General features: G+C 39.6%; 1 protein-coding gene across 2 annotated transcripts in view; it reads right to left on the bottom strand.

Annotated features, from left to right (window-relative positions):
• Positions 1-2,335: 2,335 nt before the first annotated feature.
• Positions 2,336-20,710, bottom strand: part of LOC145785797 (uncharacterized) — a 31,515-nt gene continuing 13,140 nt past the window's right edge. Inside the window, exons 3-8 of one of the 2 annotated variants that reach the window (XM_082597507.1) lie at positions 19,032-19,219; positions 18,547-18,657; positions 17,655-17,889; positions 16,764-16,885; positions 4,280-4,424; positions 2,336-3,540 (exon numbers count right to left, since the gene is read on the bottom strand). In XM_082597507.1, coding sequence (XP_082453633.1) covers positions 3,135-3,540; positions 4,280-4,424; positions 16,764-16,885; positions 17,655-17,889; positions 18,547-18,657; positions 19,032-19,219 — 1,207 coding nt within the window. In that variant the 3' untranslated portion in view covers positions 2,336-3,134. The remainder of the gene's footprint in view (positions 3,541-4,279; positions 4,425-16,763; positions 16,886-17,654; positions 17,890-18,546; positions 18,658-19,031; positions 19,220-20,710) is intronic. The other variant, XM_082597508.1, reaches the window with a different exon arrangement.

Genomic DNA, 20,710 nt, shown 5'->3' with positions numbered 1-20,710 from the left:
AAAAGATGAAAAAAGTGTTACAACCCGCCCCGTGCACGGGTCGGTTGTAACACTTGAAGGGGCGAATTGTAACAAATGAAAACAGCCGCATAAACACATTGGAAATGCATTTTTATTGTTATACTTCAACGAAACGTCAAACTCAAATGTAACAGAAAGTATTAGCCTACGATGACGGTAGACCAATTGGGCTACTATAAGGCTGTAGGTCTGAGAGCGGGTGTAACCAGGAGGTGCAAAAGGACAGGATTACTACTATTAAACAAATTTCGATTACTGTTAAGTTCAATTAGCCTAAAGCTGAAACTGCAGGCTTGGATGGGCATGAATCACTAAACTAGCCTAAACGAAATTGGTGGTTTTTAGTAGGCTACTGACAACAACTTAAGCAACTCGAAGGTAAACCAAAAAAGCAGCAAAAATAACATCTTCTTTATGCACATGAGACAACATCGCAAGGTACTGTTACCATAGTTATCCAGCAAATTAGTTTTCATCATCCGAGTCGCAGTTACGACATAAATACGAATAATTCATGTCGGGGGTGCACGCTTTGTGGGCCCACAAATGACATACGAAACATTGAATCCAAAACTCGTTTGAAATGTTCCATACATACCAAACAGTAATTTCCTTCGTCGTCCGAAGAATCAGTTAGCGTGGCTCGCTTTTTCTTGGGGTGTTTAGATTTATTTTGTTTTCTTTTTGTCGACTTTCTGGGCAGCATTATTTTTTATAAATTTAATACATTACACTGTTTCGCTCGGGGTCAGATGTAACACATTTCAAATGTTACAACTAACCCCAGTCAATTTGTTACAACCGACCCAGGCCCATGGCAGCCAATAATTACCTTCGTTCACCACTTGCCCAGTCAACTGACTAGTTCATAAAGTATGCACCAATAAACTATAATTAATGCTTAATCAGATTGTATGCTTTTCAAATTTCTAAGTTAAATGATTGAACAACACTAACAAAAACTAAACAAGTAAAAAAAGTTACTTTCTTAACTGAAATATATGTTTTTGTCCACAACTTCGTTTGTACTTCAGGAAACCTGCTCAAACTTTCAATGGCGAAAATGAACTGAAAGGCGCATGCGCTATGTTAATCACGTGATTCTAGTTCGTCTGTGGGTGGCACATTTTAGAGTGTTACAACCGACCCGTGTTACTTTACGCCCCGGTCTCCCCTACTCAGCCTTGTGCTGATAGTCAAGAAAAACGCTCCCTTCTTCACAATCTGCAAACCCATGACAAGACTTTGTTAATTTGAAAATGCTGTGGATCACAACCCGCTAATGACTGAGATGGTTTGATCTGCTACACAACTTACAATTATTTCTGATTGAAGTGTTCAAAGCTTCTGAAATGTTCATGATTCAATTTCTGAAAAGCACTAAATTATTTGGAACCAACCACAAATGTCATTTCTTTATATTAAGCTATTGTTTTTTTCACCTTATATACGCTATGCTGGAATTCAACCAGATTAGGAGCATCAAAAACGCGTAGTCGTCCATATCGATTAAGACGTAAATTTTGGATAACACTTAGATTTAAGTTAAATCAAATATAGTTATTAGTATTACTATCTATGTAAACCCTTGACAGACTGTTTCACCTAAAAGGAGGAGTTCACCTGACTGTGCAGTTGAACACCGTTCACTGCAACACTTTACACCAAGACAAAAATAATAGCTTTTCAAATAAAAAAAAAAAGCAAAATAAAGTGTTGTCAGATGGCCCCTGGCCAGCACATATAATTTTTCCTACAACCTTCCAAAACTCCCATAATTCTCTGCTTATTCCCCCAACTTTAACTCACCAAGATGTGTTTCTATGAAATGTTGAGAAAGGCTCATTAATTCTACAATATATACCCCAGCAAACATGAGTACATATAGGCCCTGTATGTAGGACCAACACGGATTAAAATGTAGGTCCGTCATGAGCAGCCCCCTGTGGAATTCAGGTAAATTTTGACGATATATTTTACGTAGGCTTTTTATGAGTTTTACCACCCTTCTTGTGGGTTACACTATGTACAGTAGCCTATATACCATAGCCTATATTTTTTCACTTTGATTTTACATAGACTACTGCTTGCGCTTCGCAACTGCTCACAGAGGGAAATGAGCTTTTGGAGGTGCAAAACAAAACACAAAGAAAGCTAAAGGAGAAAAAGTAACCCTGGAGCAGATGCCGGCTTGTACAGACTGTTGTAAGCTAATGCTTGAGTAAAGAAACAGTAATGATTTATTTCTTTATGGTGGCCTACGCTTTTTATTCATTATTTGTTTTCTGAGACTAATAGGCCTATATACATCAACGGGTATGTTGAAATTTATATATTTTATAGGCAAAACAAATGTATGCTACATGTTCTTTATCTTCCAACAGTTTTATAAAGAAGCAACCTTTGTCATTTTTGGTAAAGATTTTCTCTCCAATTCAGAATTGTTACATGGGTATTTTGTATTGGGTATGTTCAGGGTCCATAGCCTAATTGTAGTTCTGCTTCCTTTGTGTATTTATACACGTTTGATACCTTTGAAATGTATGGGCTATTGCTATGCTTCAAATATGTCATTTCACACAGAGTCTCTACTTCAACTAAGTCAACAAATGCTGTTGTTTCGTATGACGCTTTAAGTCCAAGCATTTTTCATTTAGCCAATCCATGAGAACGTTGTTGCATTCATGGGTATGAGGTATCCTCCTTGAAGCTTGGTTACTGGGCACTCCAATATGAGGTATCCTCCTTGAAGCTTGGTTACTGGGCACTCCAATATGAGATAGTCTGTGGACTGATTTGGGGCAGAGTTGCATTTTGGTAATTTGATTGAATTGTCATCCCTCATCGACAAAAGTTGTCATTTTTTTAGTTTGTTTTATTCTAATGCGGTTTGCACTCGACCATAATTTTCTGGAAGCCATGTCAAAGTCTGGGAGAGCTTTTATTAAGTCTGTGAGGAGTTCTTCACCCGGAGGGACTTTGTTATTCCAGAAGTTTTGCCACTTTGTTGTAATATTAATGAAACATAAAAATACAAAAAAATACAGCACATCATAAGATTGCAATCAAATAATTTCTGAAATTGAAGTTGGCTTTTTTATGCTTGTGAATCTTCATTTCCTATTTGACCGATGCTTTCTATGCCCACCATGTGTTTTTCTTTGACCACTTGCTGTACCTGAGCGGTGTTCCGAATGCTTCAAAGTGTTTAATTTTGACGATCCTTCATGGCCTGGCAAACTAGTTTCTCTGTGACCTCTGTGATGTCCATTAAAGTGTGAAGATTTTTCAACTTTGCTGTGTTTGTTTCTTTCATGGTGTTTGTTGCCATGGTGATGTCTTCTTGACGAAGTTTTAGCTTCACTTATTGTGTGACAAGAATCATGAGACTTTGACCTTTTGGGGCTAGCAGGCTTTGACTTTTTTTCATAAGTTGCTTTGGATTTTTTCACTTCTTGTTTTATTTCAGATTGAGTTTTTGTTTTCGTTATTTTTTCCGATTGATCTTTACGAAGTCTTCTGAAAATCATATAACAACATTTAAAAAAATTTGTTCATAGACTGGTTTGGCTACAATAACAATTAATCGTTAGATTAATCCAACGATTCTCAATCGGAGGGGAATTACTCTCAAGGGCGGAATTTCATGATTTCGGAAGAGGAGTTTTAACTAAAAGTATTTTTATTTTTAAGTTGACATTGACTTTATTAATTAATTAGTAAATTACATCGCTTTATATTGTGCAGTTGAAAAATTTATTTTGAAGTTTACAGTTGAATATTTTTAATAGCATACAGTAGATGAAAAGGGAATCTTTGTATCTCTAAAGGCACTAAGAGTGCCATAGAGCATGCTCATAATGTGCATTACATTGGTATTTTTGCGGTCATAACGTAGATGCTCTTTGCTCTCAACTGCGCGGCATATTTTTATTGTAAACAACTAAATTTTGTGTCAAAAAAAAAGCGTTTTTGCAAGTTTTTTTTTAACACCATTGTTGGTTTTAGACCTCTGTGAAAACCCATGCTATAACTATGGAGAATTATCCAAAAATTTAGCAACTCGATTACAATGACAGTTTAGTGGAAAAATGATTGTAAAAACAACGCTTTAACTTTTACTCTTATGCTGCTTACATAGCGAGACAGGGTGCAAAAATCCAGTATAGCCTATAAGTAAAGGGAGGAATGGTTTGATTGAACAGGCAACTTAAGATAAAGTTGTGTAAAGTGACAAACTGCATGGAATATTACTTACCTTTTTTGGAGTGCAAAATAAATGATAAGAATCACAATCGCAATAACAATCAACACCCCAACAGAAATTCCCACTTTTCCTCCTGTGCTCATTCCGGAATCTTCTCGTTCTTTGGTGTAATCTATAACAATCACCTTGGGTTTCTCTGCAAGGTAAAGTGAATAGCATATTTTTGATCTTAATGCAATGTAGTGGGCCAGTGGCAGCCCAGGTTGCTAATCCTTTTGTAGGAGACCTTTATGTGTGTCTAAACACCACCTCATCTTTCCAGTTGCCTGTATAATTCCTTAGCATTTATTATAAAAAATTGATGTTAGGTTGGTCTTTATGCAAAAATAATACTGCAACCTTCTGCAAATAATGACTAGAGACATCACTGATGTAGTAAGCATAGACAATAATCACAATGTGTCATAAGATTTTATGCTTATCTGGTTTTATACTCAGGCCTTCTGTAGCGCTCAGCTATTGCTGATACCCGTTAGACCGCAAATACTAAGACTATAGCCTACACAACAGGAAGTTTTTGTACAACTAAGCTAGTATAGACAGATGCAGCCGAGTTGGAAAATGAAAATTGAAAATCGCACAGGCCTGCTTAACCTAATAATTACTAGGCTATCACAGTATATAGGCTACTGTAGCCAGAGGTGGGCAGTAACTAGTTACAAAAGTAACTAGTTACTTTAACTAGTTACTTTTTGAGTAACTTTAACGGTAACTTCGTTACTATTTTCCAAAAGTAACGCAACAAGATTGGCGAAGTGTTTTGTTTGTGGGAAATGCAGTAAAGGAAGGAATAAAGTGGAAAGCCATGATGATGAGTTCTGCCATGGCATCGAAACAGTGACAGACTTTTGTTATCTGGGTGTTACAGACGGTTGTTCGCCTGGTCAAACGTCATGTAGAAACCGTTCGGGTCTACTGAATATTACGTCATGGAAATTCCTAAAACATGAGCCAAAATTGCACCATCGTCCGTAAGACTCGTGTCAGACCGGTTTAAACCTGTTTCAGTTTGAGACCTGTTTGGACATGAAATATTGCGTCACGAACTGCTCTCGTGCCTTTGAGTTATCACAAATTTTTCTGATTCATTCTCGAAGTTGTTTGTTGGAAGTCGGTCGCACATTTAACTGGTTTATTTGGTGCTTGCTAGCTGGACAAACTCTCCGTCTTTTATCCAAGTAATCTGTATCGTAGTGACAGTTTTAGAGGTGTAGGCATTGCACCAGTCATTTCGATAGCCGCGGGCTAATTTTACTGGAATACACTTTGAATAGACGTTTCGAAGGTGTGTTTATTTTTCGGTCATTACGTACAGACAAACGGATCCGGGAACTTTATGTTACAATTTTCCCACGAAGAATTATGGTTTACCGCTGTGACCATAAAAAAATAAAAGACGAGTTCTTGTCAGTTGGTAGGTCAAGAAGAAATTAAAGCAAGAAAAATAAACGACGATTCTTGTTAGCTGGTAGGCCAAGAAGCACTTGAAGGCATAAAAATAAACGACGTGTTTGTTGTCAGCTAGTGCAGAAGAACTAATTAGAAGTACAAGAAATAATAAAAAGAAGATTTGTTGGTTGGTAGTCTACACTCTTACAGAAGCAAAGAAAAGTAAAGACATTTCTTCTCAGTTTGGTACTGAAGAAAAATAACTTTGACAATCATTGGCAAGAAAGAAGATTAAAAGACAATCCATCTGTGCTTGTAGATTCAAGTGGAAGAATCCAAGCAAGTTTGTGGACTTTAGGACTTCATACTCGTACAGCTACGGTATCGTGCATTTAAATTCTTTTTTGTATTTTTACGGTCTTTGCAGTTAAGTTTTTTATAACTACTGTAGCCTAATAATTTTGTGTGTTTGTGTAACTTAATTTTTTTAATTGTTAATTTAGCCCCAACATTTAATATGTCTACACTCGGTGGCGACAAGGACTCGACCGCCGTAGACTCGACTGAGTTTAAGCCTGATGATGTTCTTTGCGGTCGGGCAGGCCATTCTGGGGAGGGACCCATTAACGATGAGGCTAAGTCAGTTCGAGAGGCCCGGCATCTTAGACGGGATATTTTGACTGAAATTGGGGAACTTTCTGTAGCCCTAGGTTCTTTGAGTGATAAGCAGGAACTGTTAATTTTTAGATCTAAGTTATCTACTTTAGAAGAGGAATTACGGCATTTCCATGCTCTTTTGACTAAAATCTTTAACTCTGCAATCTTGGCAGAACTTCGTGATAGGGTAGATCCCGAATTTAACTCGTTAAAAAATAACTTTGAACAAAAAGAAAGTGAGTTCTCAGATATGTTGGATGCTGACATACATCCTGAGGATAGCGCCTCAAATGTAAGCACTAGGATGTCTAGGACTTCGTCTCGGATAGTGGCACAAATTAACCTGCAGCTAAGACGAGAGGAGCTCCAGATACAAGCTGAGGCCGAAGCGAGAGCTGCTGAGGCTACCGCGAGAGCTGAGGCCATACGAACTGAGGCTGCCGCGAGAGCTGAGGCCGAAGCGAGAGCAGCTGAGGCCGCCGCGAGAGCTGCTGAGTTCGCACTCAAAGACGCTCAGTTGAGGGCTGAACAACGTAAAGAGGTAGTTTTAGCTGAATATCGATCAGAGGTGGGCTCTCGGCGTAGCTCTAAGAAGGGCTCTTCTAGGCATTCCAGAAATGAACATCAATCGCAGTTTAATTTACATAACCTTTTCCAAACGCCCGTTCAACCTGTGAGTGGACCAGGGCAATCCACACGTTTTCCAGCTGTTTCAGGAGGTCTCGGGGCCGCGGCTAAGGGTCTTCCGAATGCTGTAGAGCCAAGGTCTGCGAATTACAACCGAACTCCTCCCCCAGAGCGTACAGGTCACGGGGCCGCCATTAGTAGTAATGCTTTGCCCCCTTCACAGTTTTCTGCGCCGCTAGGTTTTGATCGCCCAGCTACACGTAATTTGGGTGGTTGTGAGAGGCGTATCGCGTCTCCTGATTTTAACGTGTGTGAGGATCGTGATCGGGCTGTGCACGTGACTGAGCCCACTCAGCCCCTTAAGGGATATAGCTTGTCTTCTCCCGCTAAATCGAGTTCTCAACAGCAGGATTGCTTTTTTGAATACCAAAATAGTAGGACGTTTTTCGATAAGGCGGCCTTGATTGGTTACGATGGTAATAATATGCCATTTATCTTCTTTAAAAATCGTGTTACGGCCTTAATGGCAGCTTCGCCCTTTAAGGGGACTTGTTTGACTTTGTTACAAGCAGCTTGTGTTAGAACAGCTGCGCAAACGATTGCTAATTTGGTTTCTGACACCCCTGGCTTGTCAGAGGAAGACAGGATAGAAATGTCGTTAGCTCGCTTGTCCCAGCGTTTTGGGGTTCGTGGAGGTCTTTTTGCAGAACCGGAAATTAGAAAGTATCGCTATGGTAGCAAATTGACTTCGACCTCTTCCAGTGATCTGAAAGAGTTTAAAGATGATTTATCGCAGTGTTTGCTTTACGCGCAAGCTTATGGTCAGCGTGACAAATTGGAAGGACGTTTTGTTTTGGATTTGGCTAAGCGACTCCCGTTTGACGCTAAGCAGCGTTATCTTGACTTTTTAGGTGATCAGTATGGTGGCACTGATGAGCCTACTTTTCAGAGTTTGTTTGAATTTGTAGTACGGGAGGAAACGCGTAAGTCGACTGATTTTAGCATTATGCTAATGGGCGATTCTGGTGAGTCGCAGCAATTTAAAAAGTTTGGCAAAGGAAAATTGCCTTCATGTCCGGTTAGGCAGACGTCCGTAAAACCCCACGATGATGTGATGTCAGGGAGTTCGCAGTACTCGACTGTTGTTGGCGCACCGCGCGGTGGTGAAGCCAGACGTAAAAACCTACCGGCATGCATTTGTTGTTCGTCACGTGGTCAAGTTGAATATCATTTTTTGTCTAATAATAAAGAATTTTTGCGCTTGACACCTAAAGATCGGAGAGATGTCATTGTGAACGCTAGCAAATGCTTGAATTGTTTGCGCCAGCATATGGTTAGGGATTGCGTTCATGCAAATAACTGTCGTAAGTGTGGGCCTAACAACGATAGGAAACACTATTTTCTTCTGCATGATTTTTATGTGACGTCACATGATTCTCTGGATTCTGTTGGGAAAGATGATGCTCGTGCCAGAGTTCCTGTGCGTAATGTTAAGATTGGAAATGTTAAAGCAGCCTTTAACCGCGTTACTGCTGCTCGTGTTTTGAATCCAATGACTGGCAAATCGAAGTTGGTGTATTGTCAGCATGATCCTGGTTCGCAGTTGACGTTTGTTTCGAGTGACTTGGTGTGTGAACTTGATCTTAAACCGTACGATAAAGCGTCGTTTAAAATGGATACCCTGGCTGGTCAGAAAGCTACTTGTGCTGACCTTGTCAAACTCAACATCCAGTCGTTAGAGACAGATGAACTGTTTTGTGATATAACTTCGGTGGTTAACCCAGCTTGGGCTGATGATGTTAAAACTTTACCGCATAAACAAGATTTAAATGGTTTCCGTCATTTTCATGACGTGAATATGTTTCATTTGAATGATTGTAGTACTGTAGATGTACTGATTGGCAACGACAACGCTTATTTGATGTGTGCAAAAGAAGAACGTGTTGGTGAAAATCGTAGTGAACCGCATGCTTTACTCACTCCTCTCGGTTGGTTGGCTTGTGGTGGTAAGTCACCCTTAGAGGAAAGCGTTGCTAAAGTGTGCAGAGTGCAGACGTCTTCAGAGTCGGATGTAATCTCTGGCTTTCAGCGTAAAATTGAGTCTCGTGATATGGAAATAGCAGACCTGAATAAAGTCATTCAGGATTTGACCTTGCAAAATGAAACCTGTGAATTGTCTCGCAATGATAAGTTGGCTAGAGAACTTGTTGAACCGAATATTGAGTTGAAAGATGGTCGATTTGAGATACCTGTTCCGTTGAAGGAAGATATTGATCTACCTAACAATTTTGTGTTGGCGTCAGATAGAGTTGCTGCTTTAAGGAAGAAAGCTTTAAAACAACCTGAACTTCGTGATTTCCTTACTGACACCATGAAAGATCTTAAATCAAATGGCTATATTGAGCGTACTGGTGAAGCAGGAAATGTCAAGGGATTTGAATGGTATTTACCGTACTTTGTTACGTCACAATTAAAAAAGCGCATTGTTTACGATGGCAAGTCTGAATTCCGAGGAACTTGTGTTAATGATGTAATGTTTTCGGGTCCTGACTTGTTAAACCCTCTGGTAGATGTCTTGGCTAGATTTCGGCTTGGTAGATTTGGTCTCATGGCTGATGTGACTAAATGCTTCTTTCAAATAAAGTTACCTGAGTCGCAAAGGGATTTGTTTCGTATATTGTGGTTTGAAGATGATGACCTTGAAAATGGTAGGATGGTACCATTTCGTTTTTGTGTACACCCTTGGGGAATAAAGAGTAGCCCGTATATCGCTTGCTTGGCTATAAAGAAAACGATCGAGCAGAATCCCAGCAGTGCTGGTGAATTGACTCTCTGCAATATTGCAAATAATATGTACATGGATGATTTTATATTTTCGGCTGATAGCTTAGAGGAAGCTCAGCAAATCACTCATGAATCAATTGCTTTGTTTGATAGCCGTGGGTTTAAACTTGGTAAGTGGAGTGCTAACAAGGAGGCTATGATTGTCTTGTCAAATTTGGATAATGAGATGCTTTCACCTTTGATTCGTGACATTGACTTTCAGACTGAAAATATGACTTTGCCATCAGCGAAGACATTGGGTTGTGTGTGGCAAACCGAGTCTGACGAGATGCGTATCGCATGTTCCTTAAAGCCCTTAGCTAAACACACGCGCCGAAGTATGCTCAGTCAGCTTGGACAAAATTTTGATCCGCTAGGCTTTGGAGCGCCATTTTTTCTAAAAGCACGCCTTATACTTCAGCAATTAGCGATAGACAAGTTTGATTGGGACACCGAGGTCCCTGATAGCTTTGTTAAAGAATGGGAGTCGTGGCTTCGCTCTTTGGACCTGCTTAAGGATTTTTCGTTACCGAGATGGTATTTTGCAAACTCTGGTGTGTGCAGTCCGGATGATATTGTTTCATATCAATTGCATGGGTTTAGTGATGCTTCGAATCAAGCTTTCTCTTCTGTTGTTTACTTACGTAGACTGGTTAACGGAGTTCCGAGTGTGTCTTTCGTTCTGGGTAAATCTACCATTGTTGTAAAAAATCAGTTTTCTTGGCCGATAGCTAGGAAAGAGCTTGTTGCCGCTTTGAATACAGCAAGACTCGTGAAGCAGGCCTACGAGGCATTGAAGATGCCCGACTGCCTTAAGTATTTTTGGTGTGATTCTCGTACTGTGTTGCAGTGGGTTAAAAACCCTGATTTACGTTTGAATAAGTTTATTACACGTCGAGTTGAGCATATTTTATTGTTGTCTGGAGCCCAGGATTGGCGTTTTTGCCCTACCGATATGAACCCAGCTGATGTTGGCACAAGGCCAAATCTTATTACAAAGAAAGAATTTCGAGAGTTGTGGTTAAATGGTTCTAGTCTTCTCTACCAGTGTGAGGAAATTCCATCTGTAGAAAATGCCACTCCAGTACCTGTCCATAGCCTATATCTTCGTGACGAAGAGGAGTCGCTTGACGTTGGACAGGGTGGTCTTCACAGATTGATCGAGGCCGCACCTTCTTTGTATGTTATGAAAAAGAGAATCGCTTATTTGGTTGCTTTTGTTGAATTTTTGTGCTGTAAAACGAGAAAGCGTAGCTTTGTGAAGCCAAAACTGGATGCATCTTATCTTAACAGTGCTTCAGAGTTGGCTGTGAAGTTTGTTCAGAAGAGCGTGTATGGTGATGTGGTACATTTAATGACCAAACGATCGCCGGATGCCCTTGAGGAAGTGATAAAGCGAGGTAGTGTTGGCGCTTCGCAACGTGAGAAGGAACGGTTGAAAGAATTACGTTCACTTAAAAAGTACAGACCTTGTGTAGATGACGCTGGTGTAATCCGCATTGAAGGGCGCTTAAGTAATTCTCCCGAGATCTCTCTTGAAGCAAAGCATCCGATTGTTTTGCCTTCGAAGCACCCCTTCACAAGGCTTGTTGTACTGTCGCATCATAATGGAAATGCGCACTGTGGAGTACAGCACACTTTGTTGTCTACGCGACAGAAGTTTTGGATCGCTAATGGTAATGCCTCCGTGAAGAGGTATCTTAATGATTGTGGTGTATGTGCGATTGAGAAAGCACGGCCTATAAGGCAGCTCATGTCTGATTTACCTTTGTCTCGCACAACTGCGCATAGGAAACCCTTTTTTGATTGCGGCTTAGACTATCTTGGACCTTTAACCTTTGTTGAAGGTAGAAGTCACAAAAAAGCTTGGGGACTCTTGTTCACATGTATGGCATCTCGCGCTATTCATGTTGAGCTGGTTACGTCATTGTCGCTGAGTGATTTTTTACTTGCCTTTACAAGGTTTACAGATTTACGTGGGCAGGTTAATGCTATCTATTCCGACAATGGAAGTACCTTTCAGGCAGCATCTAAGAAGTTACCCGAGTTGATAGGATCAGCTGAATTTCACAACGCCCTGAGACAGAGAGAGATAAACTGGGAATTTATACCTCCGTATGCTCCGGCGCAAGGTGGCGCCTGGGAGGCAATGGTTAAACAATTTAAAATTGCATTTTTTTCACATTTTGGACTCTTCAATTCGTAAGCCCAAATTTATTGAACTGCTTACGTACACAGGCAGTGCCGTTCGGATCGTGAACGAACGCCCTTTGGTACCTTTGAGTGACGACCCTAGGGATTTTACTGTCATCACCCCTGCCTCACTTTTGACCCCATACTTAGACCCATACTGTGCTGTTGGGCAACCACATGATCGTGACCAATTAAGAAGGGATTATCGGTTCAATTTGTCACTTTCTCAGCAGTTTTGGAGTAAATGGATCGATTTTTACTTGCCAGGTCTTCAGGGCCGGAAAAAATGGCTAAAAATGGCCGAGAATTTGGAGCCTGGTCAACTTGTAGTGGTAGGTTCTCTCCAAGACATTGGTAAACGTGGGAAGTATCAACTTGGGAGGGTGCATGAGGTAGTTCCACAAATTAGGAAAGGGAAGCCTGTGGTTCGTAGAGCTAAAGTTGCCGTCTGCAACTATGATGAGAGTACGGGGAAAGTGAAAGTAGACTATGTGTTGAGGGATATTTCGTGCCTCGCCCCCGTAAAGAACACCTAAGTGTTAGGGTTTGAGCCTGGTTTTGTCTGCGGTGGCCGACACTTGTCTGAGCCCAGAACAGTCGGTTATTATCGCAATCATTGTAGATAGCGTCATTTTTTTGCATGTACCTACTACCTATGGTACCAATTTCATGTATCGTCGTGTTTATTTTTATTGCTGTTCATTCTTTGCATGCCCTTTGTATTTGCGTATTAACTTAAACGTGAGTGATTCAAACAATTTGTGTATCATGTGTTTTTATTCATTGGCTCACAATTGTCGTCAATTCTTTTTTAGTTATGCCATGTCAGACTGTCATAACTAGGGGCCGCTATGTTACAGACGGTTGTTCGCCTGGTCAAACGTCATGTAGAAACCGTTCGGGTCTACTGAATATTACGTCATGGAAATTCTTAAAACATGAGCCAAAATTGCACCATCGTCCGTAAGACTCGTGTCAGACCGGTTTAAACCTGTTTCAGTTTGAGACCTGTTTGGACATGAAATATTGCGTCACGAACTGCTCTCGTGCCTTTGAGTTATCACAAATTTTTCTGATTCATTCTCGAAGTTGTTTGTTGGAAGTCGGTCGCACATTTAACTGGTTTATTTGGTGCTTGCTAGCTGGACAAACTCTCCGTCTTTTATCCAAGTAATCTGTATCGTAGTGACAGTTTTAGAGGTGTAGGCATTGCACCAGTCATTTCGATAGCCGCGGGCTAATTTTACTGGAATACACTTTGAATAGACGTTTCGAAGGTGTGTTTATTTTTCGGTCATTACGTACAGACAAACGGATCCGGGAACTTTATGTTACAATTTTCCCACGAAAAATTATGGTTTACCGCTGTGACCACTGGGTGATCGGATAAATGGAAGTGGTGGATGTGAAGCAGCGGTGACAACAAGGGCAAGATTGGGCTGGGCAAAGTTCAGGGAATGTGGGGAAATGTTGTATGGCAGAAAATTTTCACTAAGGATGAAAGGGAAAGTATATCGGAGCTGTGTGCGGCCTGCAATGCTATATGGTAGCGAGACATGGATATTGAGAGAGAGTGAACTGGCAATCCTGAGAAGAACGGAAAGGTCAATGGTGAGAGCAATGTGTGGGGTGAAAACGAGAAGGGAAAAAAGGACTGAAGAATTGTTGGATATGCTAGAGATGAGAGAGACCATGGACCAACTGGCAAGGGCAAATGGAGTAAAATGGTATGGACATGTGATAAGGAGGGAGGAAGGAAGTTTTCTTAGGAAGGCACTAGATCTAAAGGTGGATGGGAAGAGGAAAAGCGGTCGTCCAAGAAGAACGTGGAAACAACAAGTGAAGGATGAATTTAAAAAAGTCGGACTGAAGGAGGAAGATGCAAGGGACAGAGTGAAATGGAGAAAAGGGATTAAAACAATTGCTGCGCGGAAACAATCGGCCACCCCCACTAGTGGGGAACAAACCGACGATGGATTATGATGATGATGAACGAAATGCGGTAACTAGTTCCTATTTTAGCACTTTTTCAACAGTTACAGTTACAAGTTACTTTTGTATTGAAATTTCAGTTCTTAATTGCCGTTTATTTCTCTGCACGTGTTTGTGTCTTGCTTAGTGCGTGTTTGCTGCGTTTTGCGCAATAATGCATATTTCTCGCAGACATATTGGCGCAGCACTGCGCATGCGCGGTTCTACTTTTGTTTTGTGGTCTGGTGGAGAAGGGTTGCCATATTGGCGAATTTATCGCCAAAGTCCAAAAATCTGGCGATTTGTTAAGACGTTTAGCTTCATATTAATGATTTGGCTCTTTTTTGGCGATTTTTGATAACTGATTTGGCTAAATTAATTGTTTTTGGCGATTAATCAATATGTACCAAAGACAGGCAAGACACAACAATACAACAGGGTTGAGCATTATAATAATATATTTTACATATTTACAAATGAGTTTAACAGTCAAACGTTTTCGGTTTAACTTAAGCCCTCATCAGGAACCTGAAAATATTTATAAAAATGCAGTAAATTTCATCTTCTTGAAGGTAACTAACTAACTGACAACAAGCATCAAGAAACACGCAGCAATTAAAAGCAATTTGTTGATGCTTATAGTCAGTTAGTTAGTTACCTTCAAGAAGTTGAAATTTATTGCATTTAGTGTAACGCTTGCAATGCCTCTAAAAAGATTGTCTGACATTAAAACCAGCAACAGCATTGCTGTTTGCTTGCCGTTGGTGGACGTTCTTGCGGAAGCAATACAAACCAGATTTGGTCATTGGTTCGAGGACAGCGACTTTCAGCTTGCGACTGCATTCCACCGACAATTTAGACTTATCTGTGTTTAATGCCTGATCATTAAGCGACACTGCTGAATTGAAGACCAAAATAAAACAGAACATGCTTCAAGCAATTGAAGAAGCAAACTGCTCTGCTGAAGAGGGGAGTAGCAGCGACACTGAAGTGGATGGCGGTAGGTAGAGCCACGGAGGACTTTTTGCACCACTTTACGCAAAAACCAAGAAAAGAAAGCAATGCGCGTTGAATCTGTTACAGGAGTATTTGGAAGCGGACCCTGAGGACAAGTTAAGCGGATCCAGATTCACAATTGGACCCATGAAAAAACTGTTTTAAAAACATAACACTCCCATTCCGTCAAGTGCTGCAGTAGAAATATTGTTTTCATTGCAGCACTTGTTCATCACCAGACTTTATTCGTTCATCCCCGACGCCGACACACGCTCCATCGACCTGACACTACCAAGACAGGCATGGGTGTGCCTCAACCGTCTCCATATGGGCGTCGGGCTTTTCCGCTCAACCATGCACCAATGGGAAATGGCCTCTTCCTCTTCCTGTAAATGTGGTGCCGAGGAACAGACCGCAGACCACGTCATTGATTGATTGATTGATTAAATCTTTATCCTCGGACTTGGAAAGCTTGTTGCAGAACTTAATCCTGGCAGTTTTGCATACTTGTAAACTAAAGGCTTTAAATCACCGACGTAGGCCCGGTCACCGAGACTGACAGAGTGAAGTTTCCGATTGTTGAAGTCTCGTTGGCAGGAAATTATTCCATCTATTAGATGCCGCTAAATGGAGAGCAGTCCTTAACGTGCGTTGCTCAAGCGCATGCCCTGAGAGTCGAACCAGTGCCGCTTGATCATGAAGCTTCTTCGTTCCAGAAGTGACGCGCTAACCAATTGAACTATCAGGGCGGACATCATCAATGACTGTAACATCTTCAAGCCACCTAACGGAGTGGAAGGTCTGCGTGTCATGAATGATGAAACCAAAGACTGGCTGCTCTCTAGTAGCCTTCCAGTGTAGTCCGGGAACATCGTGAATCTGGGGCGGTAAAAGAATAGACTCTCGGCCCCAGAGGCTCACACGACGACGACGATTGGGCAAGGACATTTTAAAGCCCAAAAGGGCAGACGTGAGTGACGAGCACTTTGAAATGCTCGTATTTCTCAAAGGAAATAAACATATAAGCCAGTATTTTTTTAAATACCATACTGAGTATTTTTTTAAATAAAACCATGTTGGTTTTGTACTTGTGCTGTTATGTTAGCATGGATGGCTGTAACACCATATATCAAACATTGCGGTTAAACTGGACTTGCATGCAGGGCTGGCCAGGTGCAGAAGTTTATGTTCAGATATGTGAGTAACTGAAAGTAGCCAGTAACTGTAACTAGTAACGGTAACTAGTTATTGTTTAAAATCGGTAACTGTAACGGTAACTCAGTTACTATTTTGGCCAAGTAATTGTAACTGTAACTCAGTTACTTTTGAAAGTAACTTTACCCACCTATGACTGTAGCCTATATTATATCAAAGCAGTTCTTCCTGCTATTGGCAATTTTATCAAACAAATAACACATCAAAAGCAACTTTCTGTAGCATATAGGCTACTACGTAGTAATAGCGTTTTTATTAGAGGGAGGAACATTCTATCACAAGGAAATCTATGGTAGGGTACATTTTATTTTATCTCTAAACTTTTCTCAAGTTCTATACTACTTAATAAAAGAAACTTTAGCTTGAGTTAGGGGTGGATCTAACAAATAGCCTTGGGGGGAGAGAGAGGGCGATTGTACGCAAACACAATGATCTGTAGGCTAGAAAGTAGGTCCACATTAACCCGACCTTGCAAATATACCGTAAATAAAGTTATGATTTGTGTGTTTTATTGATGATCTGCGACCACCCCAATCGCCCCCCTTTCCTAAGTTTGCCACTGGCTTGAGTATGATTGTTTAAAAAAAGGCTGTTGTTTAATTACCTGGCAGGTACAAAACTTGTGGAGGTCGTGTTTGTGCGATGTATGCTGGAGGAGGTTGTGTTGTTGTTCTTTTAACGATCCGTGGGGGTCTTGTAGGACGTCGCTTTCGTGAAGGAGGCAAACTAAATTACAATTTTATTATTTATTGAACTTGATGAAGATAGATTGTTGAAAAAATGCAAACATGATTGAGTTGTTTTTAGAAGATTTGCAAGATAACTGTTATTTTAGCCAGATTAAAGATACAATAACAATCGTATTTATAAAATGCTACATTCAGATTAAACTTTAAAAACAAATTTCTAGTTTTTCACACTGTATCGTTTATGAAAACAGCCAAAAGATTTATTTTTAAAACAAAAAGAATGTTTCACAAACCATAAACAGATAATGGGCTACAAGTTAATGGGATTGAATAATGTCATTCATCACAACAAAACAACAAACAAAAGGAATTCAAAAATTTGAGGCTAAACTCTATTACTTTATTTTGTCTGTTAGCTTTTTCGTATTATTTGAATAATGCTATTTACTTTCATTAATTTGTTGCTTTTATCGATTAATGATATTGTAAAAATAACTTTACCCTCAAAAGAAAGTTTAACCCTGTAGCGCCCAAGAAACGAAATCTAATTTGAGTATTTGTTTTGAAAAAGTGTAACACAGTGTGCAACCAACACAAAATATGTAGCAGTAGCCTATAACGTGTTGCAAATTGGCAAAATTGAGCTATAAAGGGTCAATTAAAAGAATTTATTTGTTTTATTTTCCATTTTCTTCACAAATATTTATTTGACTGTCTCAAAGTCATGTAGCCTACTTCCCAAATATCTTTGTTGTAAATATGCTATATAGAACGCTACGGGGTTTAAAGTGAAAAAATGCACCTACTATGGAACTGGAGGAACGTTTATTATATTGTTCCTTTTATTGACTTCATCATTGTTGTTGACGTTTTTGCTGTTGGCTTTGTTGTTGACTGCATCGATTTCTGCATTGTTGTTGTCATCAACTTCGTTAGGATTTCGTGTCGGTACGGTGGCAGTGGTTGTAGTGCTGGTGGTTGTGACAACCCGGTCTCCTCCTATGACCGTATAGGAGAGCCATTTTCCATCAGGATCACGCACTAAAAAGCGAATTTAGCAAGAAGAGATAATTAGACAGTAAAAACACACAAACCTCTACATTTAGATGGGCGTATTGAAGCATATAATGTCATTAGACTTAGCTCATGTAACATAAAACTTACATATTACATATTGCGCAAAAACAGAGAGAGAATTATTATTTCAAATCATCAATAGTGATAGTTGTTTTAACTGCTTAGTTACTCATAATTGTTTTTTCAAAAAAATCTATTTCTTTTCAAGTGAAGTCCCACCACTGGTTAAACAACGTTAAATGAACACATTGGCATGTTCTTGTAAACCAAAACAACCAGGTTATGCCAAGCGACAACAATATTATGGTGTCATAAATATTTTGGTTAAATGTTTATAAAAAAAATAGTAATTAAACGCACATTTACCATTTAACCAGAACACTTTTAATGCATCGCATTAACCTGTAAATCATTTTGTAACTCCTTTACTCCTATACGTTTGTGCCTAATCGTTTCAAAAGCTTTTTTTTCAATAAATTATATTTAGAAGCTTAAAGTTCTGCTGGAAAAAAGCTGAGCTGTTACAAACAATCAAAATAAAACAAAGGTAAATTGTTGAAATTTATTGTAAGACGGAATGACCTTAAACGTCAGAAAAGTATGCTTAAGTTGCATTCTTACATCTGATAGAAGAAGCTTGCCGAGATACTCTGTAAGAAGCCTGAAACCCTTTGTAGAAAGGCTGGCCCATACCCTTAGCATTAGACTCAAGCGTAACGCGTAGAACTCGTCCTGTATGTAAAATATGAAGTGAATTAAATTTGGCAACAAATGAAAAGTCTCATAACCAAAAAAACAAATGTTTGTCTTATTAAATTGGATTAAGCTATATTGATCATGTTGAAAAGTCCTGCGTCTGAGGAATATTCTGAGGAATACCAAAAGAGATTGTATACTGTACATTTGCTAACACCAAAGAATTGACTAAAACAGTTAAACCTTGACTAAGATGCATCCAACCGGTTCCTGTCTAGCGTCTCGAAACTGGTACGAGTAAAAAGTAAGCATAAGATAACCAGCCATACCTATTTTTGTATGACATGGTGTCTTATCACATTTATCAGTAGGTATGTTACAAATACGGGCACAAGTTGAAGGGTACATACCAGTAGAGATGGAAGTTGGTGGGTATGTATTTCCGCAATACGGTCCGTCTGACATTCCAGAAAAAGTATCTTGTAAACGCACATGCTGGTGGACGCAAAAGTTGGCACCGGCCTTACCAGCTACAGCTCCGAGAAGGTAAAACGCATCGAAGGTTAGTTCCACTCGGTAGCCGTTAGGTGCACGAATACTGCAAGAGCGTATCATATCATTTTATTTTTTGCCATTAACGCGTCCGAAACAAAAAGATACTACTGTCTACTAACTAGGCTACAACAGTCGATATACCAGCACGTCAATGAACAGGAAAAGGTGGAAAAAATCTCGAAAGGTTTAAAACGTACCTAAATAGTAATTCATGTAGGCTTAGTAGGCTACATGTCTGCAGTTAGCACGGCCAACCTCTCCTCACCAAAAAACATAAAAAAATAAACCAAAAACAAAGAGAAGCATGTATGTAGAAATAAATAATCAATAGCTTAACCCTTACGAGGTTGGGCTCCCTGGAGTCTTGCTCAGTTTGGGGGGGGGGCTGTCGATTCTTCTTATGCTTTAGGAGTGATATCTCTGTTATTTTTTAAGGTGCGGCTTCAAACTTTGGGATTCACTTTGTAAAATTATTCACGCTGAGCATATCCGAAAATTAAACCTATGTGAATTTTAGAACTGCTCATAGACGTTGAAATGTTGAGGTGACTTATGACTTTTGGATTATTTTGCGATTAAAGCAATTGTAGCGTGAGTTTACACATTATTTTTTGGTAGAGTAATGAAGAACATGCATTGCCATGTTGTGATTAAATTTTTTTTACATAATCTCAATTTGAATCTATATTTTTCATGCAAAATAATAACTTTTCCCACGCTCAAAATAAAGCTCGCTTCTTGACTAAAAGAACAATGCTTCATCAATTACATGCAGTAATGAGATTTCTGAACGCGTGTCACACCAATTTGGATTATGATCTTGTGACCTCGGTTCCAAGAACAGCAACTCCTACGCTTTATTAACAAATGTAGACCAGCTGAAGAAGCAGGGTGGCGTTTATCAAATACTATTATGTAATCCACGAAACGAATGGAAGATCATGCAACAAAAAAAGCGGTTTAAATGCAATGTATTGTAGTTGCAACAGCGTCTCTCAATGTAAGTTCAATGTGAACTCGGCTACATACAAGGCTAGTACTAGGAGTAAGATTACCCGATAAAGTCGATGATGCTTTACATAAACAGAAGTCAGAAAGAAATTCAAAATAAAACAGTTACGGTTCATTAATTAACAGAACGTCACAACGCTTTTCATCAAAAGGAAAATCTGTAATGCCTCGGGTCATTTTCTTGTGGATTCAATAAGCTCTCTAAGATTCATATGCCACACACTAAAATCCAAACAATATTTAGATTTATTCAAAGTAGTATTTATTATGCGTCAAATCATTGTGAACCTGGAGAAATACTTTACAAAGAATTAGCTGCCTTTTTTTTTGCCTAATGGGCGTTTATGCGATAAAAATGTCAGTTTGGCAGCAAAATATTGATAAGTATTTTGATTTGGTTACAGCAATACAGGACTGCAGCAATTGGCACAAGGCTCTTGCAGCAACGTTTTTCAACTTGATTCAATGGTAAAGCAACCTGTGTTCTGTCAGGTTATGTACACACAAATTCAGAAATATTTAA

This window comes from Aplidium turbinatum, chromosome 16 (assembly GCF_918807975.1).
Source record: "Aplidium turbinatum chromosome 16, kaAplTurb1.1, whole genome shotgun sequence".
In the NCBI taxonomy this organism is placed as follows: Eukaryota; Metazoa; Chordata; class Ascidiacea; order Aplousobranchia; family Polyclinidae; genus Aplidium; species Aplidium turbinatum.
The sequence above is the reverse complement of the archived record's forward strand: the minus strand, read 5'-3'. Positions and strand labels throughout refer to the sequence as shown.